Genomic DNA, 13,525 nt, shown 5'->3' on the forward strand with positions numbered 1-13,525 from the left:
TTCGATGAAAAAGACTCACAAATTAAAATACAAATTTGAATAGTATCGAAAGAATAGGAGAATTAATATGTTCTATTTGTTTGACTATTAAAGGTCAAATTTTTCGAGTATAATTTTTGTAGCTTTAAAGTCTCCTGTTTATTTTAAGACAAAAACTATTATTTTGATAATTAATATATTTGAAAAATTCAAACGTCATCAAAATGTTCAGAAAAATTGGTCCACCATGAAGAACTTTTTGGTTTATTTTCTTTGACATCTAGTTTTGATTTATAAATTTTTTCTGAAAATCATTTATGGGTATTTTTTTTTTAAATATTATTTATTTTATTGGTGGTTGGATGATATTTTTTTGTATGAAGGCATTTAAATTCTTGCAAACTCTATGATCGTGTTGACTATTTAATGACCAAAAAAAAGAAGAAATTGAAAGTGAATTTCTTAAGGTCAATACAAATTAAAATATACTACTATGACTATTTTAAAAACGTTTTATTACCAAACTGAATTGTTAAATACATTCCTAGACCATTTTAAGGCAGGTTGATTTTAAGAAGATCGTTGATTTTTGCTAAGACAAAACTTTTATCAAGTTTAATTGACTTGTCTTAAAAATTAATCAACCATAAAAAAAAAACTATTATAGTTGTTACTCTATCATACTATATTTCCCTTTTTTTCTCCAACTAATTAGCAAATTAAATCCTTGTTTATTTGATTTGGCTTTTCTTAGAGTAAGGGGATTTTACAACTTACAACTTACAACTTACAACACAACTAATATTGAACTTTCTAAAGTTAATTTTGACTTAAAAAATATATACAAAATGTCTTTTAATCTGAATTAGGTGCCAAACACTTTCCATCACACAAATAATTGACCAGATATTTAATTAATTAATAACCTAATAATGTCACAATATTGACAAAATGAAAGATAAGTTATTTGTCCATTTTTATTTTTCTTTTTTCCTTAAGTAGTCAAGATATTGCCTACAAATTAATTCCGTAATCATCACAATTAAAACTACTCCGTAAACTTAATGTCCTTAATGATTGTCATACTTCTAAAAAACAGAAAATTAAAATAAACAAGAAACAATTACCATAATTTGAATTGCCAGCTGAAATGGATATTCAAAAAACAAAAAGTATCACATTATTTGAGAGGGGAGGAAGTACTAACTTTTTGATTAGTACTAGAAATAAAGATTTTTTCCATCAATGAGAAATTTGTGTTATATAACATGATTTCCCCCCCCCCCCCCTCCCCTTAATTTTTCATCGAATATATAAAGATGCATAGTAAAAAAAACAGATTCTCACTGAAATAGTGAAACTTTTTCTAATTTTTTTCATATAAAACAATTATATATATTTCCATACCAGTTCAATTAAAATACTATAAAAATAGTCACTAAACATTTTTCAATAAAAAAAATTAATAATTTTTTAGTAGTAGATATTTTTAGTTACGTAATACATATTGTGATTGATTTCTATAAAAGTCAATCAATTGGGAGTATTTGATCCAAAAGTTAAAATATATTTTTGTTAAATAATCAAAAGTTACAATAAAAGTAGCTACAAATTCCCTTTAACCAAATACATATATATCTCAATTATAAACTTTTAACTTTATTACTCCATAAAGTGTAAAAATATGAGAAAAAACTTCTAATTTATTTTTTCCCCACTAACTCAATCTCTTTTCTTTAGTCAACCACTTTATTTTTTTCCAATTTTTCCCTCAAGAATAAAAAATTAATTCGTCATTATTGAATAATGATTGAACCTATATATTATGGTACTAATTAAAGTGTACCTCTTGTACTAGTAGATCTCAACTCTTTTGATTTACTTTTTTTATGGTGGGTGGGGGGGGGGGGGGGAGGGGATTAACTAGTCAATTAAAATCAGTTAAATGACCTAATTTTAGGTTTGGTATATATAGAGAGAAATTTGCAATAATAGTAATAAAAACAATTTATTAGTTTTAACAATAATGATAATGATGATGTATAGACTATAGTTATGAGTTATGACTTCCTTGCATTGGATTCCAATGGTCTTAGGATACCCAAATTATAAGGTTTACTATAAATTAAGGATATGTTTTATTAATTAAGAGATGAAAATATTCCCAATTTGGTGGAATTAATTAAAATATGATCACTTGCCCCAAAGTTAGAAACCTTCCATGTGCACTTTCTCCCACATGCATTTTTAAGTTTAGGAGAAGTCGTGAGTGGTTTAGTATTTGAAATTTACTAATTCAATTAATTAAGATTTGTGTTGAATAAGTTCATTAACAGAATAAATCACAAAACTCTTGAATAAGAAGTTTTTTCATTCAGATATATATCTCATTTCTAATCAGAAATAGAGCAATCACTTGTTTCTTGAATTAAGTATGATGATTCATCAATGCCTCTTTCTTGTTCGTTTTTAAACTCACTCATAGGGGTTGGGAGCATCTCACCCATTGGCATTCGATCCCAATTTTTGTTCAATCCGATAATTACATTAGATAAATTGTGTGACTTCAAACAATATAATCATGTTAAGTGAAAAATAATTTGCGTTAATATATCTAAAGTGGCCAAAATTCTATCTAGATACTTTATTTTAGAATTAATAATTTGGTAATTGGTTTGCAAGTTTGTTACTCCATTTTTTCTTCTAGAATTGTACATATTGTTATCAACTAGAGCACTATAATGGTTGAGATCATGCATGTCTATCCTAAAAAAGATAGATGAAATAGTCAAAAGATTGTATATTAAAAAGTGTAGATAGCAAACTAAAAAGTAGGATAACTTTAAGAGATGTGGATATTATATTCTTCTTAGTTCTTATTATATTATATAATATGAAAATTCTCCAAATGTGACAAATTCCATTTCCTCTTCTATCTATCTCTATCTTGAGTTGAGCACTAACTTCCCATTCTTGAAAATGAAAAATTGTAGTGATTACTTTTGAGCTCCCACAACTTGCCATTGATTTTGACACTATAAGAATAATGTATTAGAAAAATTAATACTGGTACTTCTCTGTTCCATATAATTAGTTGATCATTATATTGTTAAAAATAGTTATTTCATATTAGTTGATCATCTTACTTAATCAAGAAAACATTAATTAAATTTTTACTATATTACACTTGCAATTAATTCTTTTTGAAAGTGTTCACATTTGTTTGTAAAAATTTCAAGAAGTTTTTTAAGGAATGAATTAGTAAAATTATCTTTTTATTTATGATTTCTTAAGCACCGTGCAAAATGAAAAGTGATCAACTAATATAAGACTACTGAAGGAGTATTAGTTATGATATTATTTAATCTTTTATGTGATAGAAATTAATACATAACAAACTATAGCATTAGCAAGACAGGGGCAACTAATACGTGATAAACATAATTAAAGACAAAATTGTTATTAATGCACCCAGTCAAATAATCTCAAACATAACTAATTTCAGTATTACTAATACTCCACTAGTATTATTCTTATACTCCACTAATGAATAGAACGATCAAAACATCTAAAATAATAATTAACAGAATAATTATTACGGTCTAAATACACCTTATTCAATAATATTATTAATATACGCTCTGTAAATAATCTCAGAGATGAAAAATACTCCACTAATAAATAGGACATACGAAACATTTAGAATCAGAATTCAAAAAGAAATATACAAGATACTACTTTTTTTTTGAAAAAAAAAAAAAGAACATTTATGCAGTGTGCTCAAACAGTTTAAGAAAATAAGTTAAAGATGTCAATTTTAAAAATATTGAACTCTATGCCTATTTAGGAAAAAATACATCAAAATACTCAACAAGTATAGATTATTTTAAACATTTGCAATATACAACAATAATATCATTCAATTATTCTTCTTAAATTAAAATGTGGATCATATATTCTGAAAGTATAACAACACATGTTGAAGTTTCGTATTAAATCGAAATATTTGTCTACATTGACAATTTCATTATGCTGTTATAATCAAGAGAAATCTTAGACATGAAAATAAAATAAAATACCCAAACACTAATCTATAAAATTTAAAAAAATTTGGTATGATTTTGTGTTCCTTCAAATTATATTTATATTTGCTCGTCTTAACTTGACAAAATTGATAAATATAGTAAAATATTTAATGATTACCTTAAAAGTTTACATTTCATTTTATTTATTGATTTACCTTAAAAGTTTAGATTTCATTTTATTTAATGATTTATTATAGATTTCATTCTATTAATTGATTTAACTTAAACTTGTAAAATTTATTTTATTTAATGATTTACCTTAAGTCTTTATTTTATTTTATTTACTAATTTAACTTAAAATTAGTCTAGATTTTGGTATGCTATATTAAGCATAAAATTAATTGTGTTCCCTATTTTTACTATGATGAAAAGATCACTTTCCCATATAATATTTGGAAAGATAATTAATGCAATGAATTTTTTTATGTATATAAATAGTTGTGACATCTCCCTTCTTTCAAGTATCATTTCTCATAAAAGATTTCATCAATAATTTTTTAACTATTTTGCTAATAAAGTTAGACATGGAGAATAAGAAGAGTAGAGGACGCCAAAAGATACCAATGAAAAAAATAGAAAAACAAGATGACCTATATGCTAGCTTTTCAAAGCGCCGTCTAGGTTTACACAAAAAAGCTAGCGATCTCGTTTTTGAATGCGATGTCGACATTGGAATAATATATTTTTCTCCTAAAGGTAATCCTTTCTCATTTTTTCATCCAAATGTTGATGCCGTTGTTTCTCGTTTTCAGAATCTCGATATAGAATTCAGTGAAAGTGCTCTTCTGGTCACGGCTGGTAACCGAGAAAAAGTGAACAAACTCAAAAACAGGCTTGATGAACTTGATATCATAGAAGACATTGCAATTGCTAAGAAAAAAATCATATGATGACGTGATTGAAGCTAGAAAGAGAGGTTGGTGGGAGTCGATTGAGCAGCTTAATGCATCTGAAGTAACCAAGTTTGAAGCTTGGATGGATACTACTAATTTTAACATGCAGAATCGCTTGAATGAATTGAAAAATGGAGCTTCGTCCTCATAATTGAAATGTGAAGGAAATATTGGTGAAAACCCTAGAAAGTTTATATTTACAATATTGAGATGTTTATTTTTGTGTTTAGTTTATTTTATTTCAGTGTTTCTACATTCCTGTACTTTGCTATGATTAATATAATAATATTTGATATAATTAGTAAAACAAAAATTAATCTCATACGTTTATTAACCGGTACGTTCTTATACATGTAGATTTAAGATTTGAAGAAAGAGTTTGGTGATTCTTAAAATTAAGTCTTGCAATTTGTATTTAATCGGCAATTGATGTAAAGTTAAATTCTTAATAGAAGATTGACAATAATTGTAGTAACAAAGCTTTCAACACTTCACAATAGCTTTTTGTTAACAAAAGTCAGTATTTATTTTTTATTTGGTATTCCGTACTCATATTAGAGCCCAAGTAATTTGAACTCGTACCGCATAAAGCCCGTTCAATTAAAAGCAATCTCTATCAAAGATTTTTTTTCATACCCAAAACTCTAAATCGAAACCTCTAGATGCTTATTTTTTTATACATGCACTGATGACACATTAAGAGTAATTTTGGAACAATGTAATGTTTTCCCCATATTTTTTAAACTCGATACTCAGTTAAACTACATCACATAAATTTAGACCGGACCTGAGTAGAAAATCTCAAATCTTATTTTGATTTGAAGAATCCCATATCAAATATGACCCATCTCATGTTAGCAAATCCGCAACTAGGATGTGACATCTTAAAAATATTATATTATCCAAAAATAATGAAATTTCAAGATTCATAGTTCAAAACTGAGAAAGGGAAAACAATGAAATAATTCTTCTGTGACAGCACATCTTCTTCCATAATTAATTACCCCCCCAAATAAATAAAAAACAATAGGTTATGTTGGTCAATTGATATCAATTATCACTTTTTAGAACCTGAAAGGAGATGTTATTTTCACTTAAGAGAGAATCCTGGCTTTTTATATACGCAACTTGACTAGTACAATTAGGATGATTTACCCTCATTCTTATACAAGGATTGTCGATGCTCTATGAGTTATATATATACATGGAGATAACAAAAAGGGGTTGATAGGAGCTTGTATAACTATCTATAATCTTTAAGAAAGTCCCAGATTTCTTACAGAGGTCGCAAGAGAGGGTAATCCTCAAGAAGTTCTCGTTCTGATAATGTGTCGTTTTCGTTCTGTGGAGTCCATAAAATCTCAACTGCCTGCAGCAAGTAAATGTCACAAAATTAAAAGCTAGAAGTGCTATAAAACTTGTTGCTTCTTGATGACCATTTCGTTCACTTACCAGTGTTCTACTGGAAGGAATAGAAGCAATCTTTTGCAACGCTTCTTTCAAGTCTCCACTTCCGTTAATAGTAGGCAATTTATAAACACCTTCAGCAGCTACCAAGATTGTAACCTGAAATTGCATACGAAGAAAAGAATGATTATCATGCAAAGGATGGATCATTACTGTATAAAGTATAAATCCAATGGCGAAAATTGACTCCCGGAGAAAATGGTAACGATACAGAAACTAAAACAGCAACTAAAGAATAGAAAAATAGACACATTGCAAGTATACATGCTCTAGAATATAATCTAATCTCTTAAAATAGTTCTCACCAAGCAAAGAAATGAGTATAATCTTCATGCAACATCTAACAAGATAAATTGGAAAGTGTACATACACTGATGATGAAGACTGGAAGAGTGAAAGAACCAGCCATATTAAAGGAACAAAGAGATCACAATAGATAAGGTTAAAGATCTATATCCCTGTCCAATTCAGAAATGCCTATACAGAAAATCTTATAACACACCTTTTTATTATCTGACTTATTTGATTGGCAATCTACCTTTGGGGGGCTCAGGGACGGTGTTGTGGGGCTCTCGAAACTTTAGCCTATAGACTTACTAAATACCAACAACACACTAATATAAGACCTTCCAACATTCAGAAAGGCTTTTTATAGGGATAAGGTTCCACGCTTAGAAAAGCTTTCCCTAATGAAACTAAGGGAGGCCTCAAAAATCAAAGCAGGCCTTCACGTTCCCACAATTCGGCCTACAAATCCAAACTAAAAAAGGGCTACACAAGGCCATCCTTACCACTATGTATTCATTGCTAAATCCATTTGCCCTCTGGCTCGTAGAGCTTTTCCTTCTGATGTTGTTTACATTCACAAGTGTCTCTTCATCAAATTTACCACGTTCCTCAATGGAAAGTTGATTGAATCGATTCTCGCCTTCCTCCATGCTCCTCTTGACATCAACCTGCACGACAGACGCAACTAATATACTCTGCAGGCTGACAAAATTTGAGAGACTTCCCTGATATGAATTGGTGTGAAAATGCAATAGTGGAGAAAGACAACAACAAAACACAACAGCAAAAAAAAATAACAGACTGAAGACTATCCTAATATATGATGTTTGGCCCAAAAAATAAAGATCATGAAAGAAACTGCGACTTACTATTACCAATATTACCCAAATTATAGCAACGATCAGTTATGATCTAAAATTAAGACGAAGCACTGTAAATACGAAGTCATGGGCATTATAAAAGCTATTTCATATAAGGATTCTTTTTATCGGTTAAAGTAAGTATTTTATTGATGTATAGCAAAAAAAAAAGCATTATGGAAGTGCTGATGAGAACTGTTTCATATAAGGATTATGATTCTTTTTCACTAGTATGCAACCAAAGCAAAAGATTGCAACCAGAAAAGAGAGGGATTTAAGTACCATGAATTCTAATAAATGTATCACAATTGTGTTCAGCAGAAGGATTCTCTGAAGAAACAAAGCACCAATATGATGAAACTAGAAGGACCCAATCATGATTACAAGGTTTCACAAAGATGCAAGAGATGGATACAAATTGACTTCTGATAGAATCAATGGCTGTAGATGAAATAATTAGGAGCTCTTTCAGACTTTCACAATATCATAGTTTCTCCCAAATTTTGAGTTGACTACTGAAATTATCTGTCCAGAGACTAACAGAGTAAGGAACTTTATTCTACCTAGCCAACTATAGCATACTTCTAACTCATTAGGTTTTTAGTTCATCTAGAATCCTGAGACTTAAAGATGTTTCCTAGTGTTCAAAGTTCATCAGGAGAAAACATCTTCTTCTTTTTATGATGACAAGGGAAACCCGCAGCCGCTACCCTTTGGGTACGCACATGGTAAAACCCCGCTCCATCAGGAGAAAACATCTGATAATTACTTGTTATAAAATTAAGGCAATAAGGCCCAAAGGAAGTTATATATTCAGTGGCTCACTTAAAAATAAAATAAAAGGTTGAACTTCATAAAGATTTAGTTTTCACTTCAGTTTTAATGAACATCAAGTATGGTGTTATGGAAGTTTACGTATAAGGTCCATGCCTTTTTACCTTCGGATCAAAGTCAATTATTTTATTTCTGTTTGTAGCAAAAAAAGTAGTTATATCATCAGAATCAAAGTAAATAAGTAAAAAAGTCACTCATTTAGTGTTGTGACCTGGATATTCTTTGCTGACTTTACTTCTGGTTTGAATTAGCTGACAGGATTTTGACATTTGTACATTGAAAGTACCTCCTCACGCAAATTAAGGACATGGACATGCTTTTTAGCAGTTAAATGAGTATGAGGTTTTTAGTATCTCTTCCACAGAAAGGAGAGAAGGACTAGGAGACAGAAAGAGTCCAGTAAAGGGTATCCATTAAGAAACAAGAGGGTGCACAAGTCTCGTTGTTCTTTATCAAATTTTGAGCTCCACAACAATATACCAAGGCTTTATTGGACTTGGTAGCACATAGCAGAATGCATGACACCATTACTATATGAGGAGTCAAACCTTTTTTCAAATAACAACTTTTCCGTATTTGTGACATATAGTACTTTTTCTTTAATTTCTAATTAAGAATTTTTTATTTTTCAAAAATTAAGAATTGTTGTCAAAACTGAGGCCTATAACTTGACCGTTGTACAAAGAATCCACTCATTCACTTTTTAAATGGAGAGAGTATGAAGTGAAAAGGCAAACTGAAGTCAAACAGAGGTCCTAAGCTTCACTTTAAAAAGTCTTGTGGATTTTAGCTGGTTTAAGAAGTAAAATATCATAATCCATGTCTGACTCAATCAAATCAAGAGCAAAATGAGAGAACAAAGAAAATTAATGCTATTGTAAATTTTGGATCATGGTCCTGGCAAAAAAGGACAAGGTTCATTATTTTGCCCCTTCCACAGTTCAATAACACACAACCAGACATCAGAAAGCATATAAAAGAACTGCGTTCACTCACAGATGAATAAGCTGAAATGCAATAACCAGGGTGCCGAAGCAAAGCTAGTGTCGTCTCTGCAACAATGAAAATCCTAAATCAATAAATCAATCAATGTAAGAAGAAATAATTCCACACAGAGCAACAATAGAAAACCATATGCAAATTTTTAGTCTTTAGATTAGTAGGCGTAGGCCATTTAAACAAGGAACAAAAGGACTTTTTCATTGTTAACAAGAAAAAAAAGGCTGAAGCAAATGGTATAAAGGATATGTAAGAAAAAGCCGTCACAACAGAACCGTGGAGGGACACAAAGGAGTTTCCCATGACTGCGGGTTCGAGGATAAGGATAAAAAAGATAAAATACATAAACTGTGAGTTTAGTCCGCCTAAAAAGAATGAAGTTGAGGTTAAACTAGAAGGGATTGTTGCATACATACAAATACTTCAGATGTCTATGCTTGGTCCATATATATATCCCCAAGATAAGTGTTTTAAAATACGAATTGTGAGATAGCTGGACTAGAAGTAATTACAAGAGATAGAAGGTGCAAGTAGCACACATAAAGGATACAAACAGAGACAACCCTTGAACAGAAGTAACAATGACAGCTTTCTTCAACAATAAGAAATTTTATAATGTTGCTAGCATGAAGATGCAAATTAGTCATCACTCCTATATTTGCGCACATACTATATAGTCTAGTAGATCACCACAAAACTATCTTTACCTGTCAAGACGAAGCTTAAACCCTCTGGTGTGGATGTATCTGCCACTTCAGCAATCCGGTTGAGATCCTTTTGAAGTGATCTGCCCAACCCCAACAATCCAACCTTTAGAGAGAGGGGAAAAAAAGGCAGTGAAACGGTGGAAAAGAAATTGTAAGCACAATGCAAATGCAAGGCAAACAAAATTTCTAAAAATGGAAATAACAGAGCACTATTACAAGAGTGATGCACACTGAATCAATAGAACCTAAGCTATCATAAGCAATGGCTGGGGAAAGTAAACAGTAGATACACTGAATCAGGTCAGAATGCAGATGTTCCATGATATCACTTCTTCACACTCAAACCCTTGTACTATCTGTGAAAAAGTCAACCTTGTTTGCAATTTTTTCTTTCAGTCCACTACTAAAATTTAAGTGTCTAACATCTAGATTTTGCATTCAATCGACTCAACTCAATTGAGGATATTGTAGCAACTGGAAGTAAAGATATGGACAACAGATTCACGATCAGTTTCAGAATGCACAATTTCAAGGAATGGCTTATGTACAGCTTGATATTTAGTGTGTCAACAACAGCCACGAGTGGAAGGAAGAAATTTAGCAAGCAACAAATACAATAGATAGCATGACTGCACAAAAAAAAACAAGAAGGCTACAAAGAACTTTTCTAAGATGGTTCACTCTAGATTTTATAATTTTCATCATATCTGGGTACTAACTAGGTGACCATAAACAGTACTATTTATTAGAATATAAAAATCAGACTAGAGTGATCCCTATATCTATGGTATCAGATACAACTTTCAAATTACATCCACTTATCAATCAGAATGAAGGGAGAAAAGTATCAAAAACTATAAGGGGTTCAATACTAAGGGGACTTATGGCCAACAGGATGCAGCATGCACGAGCAAATTCTAGGAATTCTATCAGAGAATGGTGATGGACAATCTATCTTACACACCAACTTAGAAGCATTTCAGAAAATAAGCCTGCTATTAAGATAATTTGAGAATTGCAGGTCCTATATAAACACCAAAGCATCTCTAGCTATATTACACAAAGCATGCAAAAAATGAGATAGATGATGCAAACACTTCTATTGAACTTCACAGCATTTAGAACAGATTTCCATAGTTAAATTAATCACAATATTTTTAAAGAAGGGAAACAACCAGATGTATATTGAAGTCCATGCAGATTTATCAAACATTAGGAGCACTAAAATCATGTCCAAGCATAGATGATACATCCACATCCCTATGGGCTGTGGATTTACTTTATTGCATCTGAAACTGGTATCTGAGAGAACAGGGAATGGGAGGGGTCTTAACACATGGTAAAGTCTTCAAATTTGGTAAAGGCCAGCATACTAGCACCAAATACAGATATATATTTTTTAACTTCATTGGCTATAACTTTATATCATTAATAACGTAACCAATAACCTTTCCAATATAGAATTCCTCGGTTAATTGCTAATTCCCGAATTTCTCCATAGAATTTTAGAGCAACCTTAAGCTCAAAACAACTTCACTGTCTCAATCCGACTTCTTTAATGAATGAAGTCATTGCACAGACAAGTAAACTGACCGATAGGCCAAATGTGAAGAACTAAAGCAAACAACTTTGAACACTAAACTTGGCAAGAATAATTAATAAGCCCACTTAGGCTATAACCAACCAAACAAAGCAAACCTCAAAGTAACCTATGTGGCTAGTACAATAATGTTTACCTGAGACTGCTACATTTAATTTGTGGTTAAAAAAATAATATATTACCTGTAGCTTGAGCACACTAGTTTTGTCAGTAGCAGTAAGTACACTGCCCTCAGACCGATCAGACAGAAACCCAGAAACCATAATAAACGCAGCAAAACCCATCATAACCAGAAACGCACTTGACCCAAAACCAACAGCTGGACCTACATAAACACCACCCCCACTAAACCCAAAAGGGGAGGGCGCATAATACGGAGCTGAATACGAAAATCTAGGCTCTGCTGTCCTCATAGAATACCCCCTCGACGGAGCCGAGCTCCGCGACGACGAGAAGGACTTGCCACCTATCCTCCCACCAGAAGCAGCCAATGCTGAATTCGGATCATACATCAACAACAACCCCACCAATACAGCCGCTACAGCTGGCTTCTGCAACGCCTTGAGAGCTTTCATGACACTTTTGACTACTATCTCAAATGGGTTTTCTCTATTCTTCATTTCCAACCCATTCCCATCATTAAAACACACATTTTTATGATTCTTGCTGAAGCATTTGACGGTCAGCTTAGAGGGTTTGGAGAATTTTGAAGGTGTAAGCTTTTGATAATGGATTAAACGGGTATACTGTATTGAGTTTGGAGTATACAACAAAGGGTTCCATTTAAGGTTTGATTCAAGCAAGAAGGGTGCAGCAGCCATGATTGAGCTCTCTCTCAAAAGGGGGTGGCAATTGTTTTGAATTGCAAGGTAAAACTAAGAGATAATTTGTGTTGTTGGGAGTTAGAATTAGATATTATTATGGGTTGAAAGAGACGTGTGGAATGGTAACCATAAGGAGGAAATCTGGAGGTGGACCAGGAAAGAAGAAAGAATGGTGAGTTAAAGAGAAACGTGTTTGGGGTTGGGAGGGTCTCAACGAGAGAACCTCATCTTCTTGCGATGGTGGGTAGTTTTCAGTTTACACTACGGATCAGATTGTCCGATTGCAAATTCTGCGACTAATGTATGCAAAAAAAAAAAAAAATTGTGTTCGAGATCCACGTTAGAGCAAATTAAATTTGGATTATCAAATTTTGGGAGTGGCGCTCCTAATGAGAGTATTCTTTTGATCCATATTGAGTGAATTATGGAGATTTTATTATTATTTTATGAGGTTTTTTTTTTATTACTTTACCTTTTTTATGAGAATAATTTAAAAATAATAAAAATAACCTTTAATTTTTTCGAAATATGTTTTTTTAATGGAGTGTGTCATACTCAATTAACTTAGGAATAGTTGATAGTTAGTTAGAGTTATGCATGTATCAGTGTTAGTAATGTAGGGAGTGTGCCATACTCAATTACTTCTATTACTTACTACTTTTTAATATGTGTGTTAGATTAATAGTGGATAATTACTGTTGAACAGAATTAAGTAGTATTATTTAATGAGGAGATTAGTTATTCATGTACTATTAGTTATTGCATATTCTATCACATATAAAATAATATGTAGACTCCATCATAACTTATACATGTATTAGTTATGACTCGTATTAATTTTATATAAAAATAACTTATTTTTTATCTACCTATCAAACGTCGTTTAAATTATAAAAAATTTAATATATGAATTATTTCCTTCTTATTCAATACCAAACGATCCCATAAGATACAAATTATATTTTCTTTTATTTGTGTTCTACTCATTT

The 13,525-nt window shown here is 31.3% G+C and overlaps 1 protein-coding gene and 1 pseudogene across 1 annotated transcript; one reads left to right on the plus strand and one right to left on the minus strand.

The window, feature by feature from the left end:
* The first annotated feature begins 4,588 nt into the window (after positions 1-4,588).
* On the plus strand, positions 4,589-5,108 carry LOC125815597 (agamous-like MADS-box protein AGL29; annotated as a pseudogene).
* A 910-nt stretch (positions 5,109-6,018) lies between these two features.
* On the minus strand, positions 6,019-12,692 carry LOC125815682 (uncharacterized). Its single transcript, XM_049495213.1, has 6 exons — positions 11,895-12,692; positions 10,113-10,215; positions 9,403-9,458; positions 7,216-7,380; positions 6,410-6,523; positions 6,019-6,326 (listed from the first exon to the last, which is right to left on the minus strand). The coding sequence occupies exons 1-6, from the start codon at positions 12,531-12,533 to the stop codon at positions 6,234-6,236; spliced, it is 1,170 nt and encodes a 389-aa protein (XP_049351170.1). The 5' UTR covers positions 12,534-12,692; the 3' UTR covers positions 6,019-6,233.
* Between the last annotated feature and the right edge of the window lie 833 nt (positions 12,693-13,525).

The sequence above is a fragment of the Solanum verrucosum genome, unplaced genomic scaffold (genome assembly GCF_900185275.1).
Source record: "Solanum verrucosum unplaced genomic scaffold, falcon-dt-bn FXZP01000261.1, whole genome shotgun sequence".
NCBI lineage: Eukaryota > Viridiplantae > Streptophyta > Magnoliopsida > Solanales > Solanaceae > Solanum > Solanum verrucosum.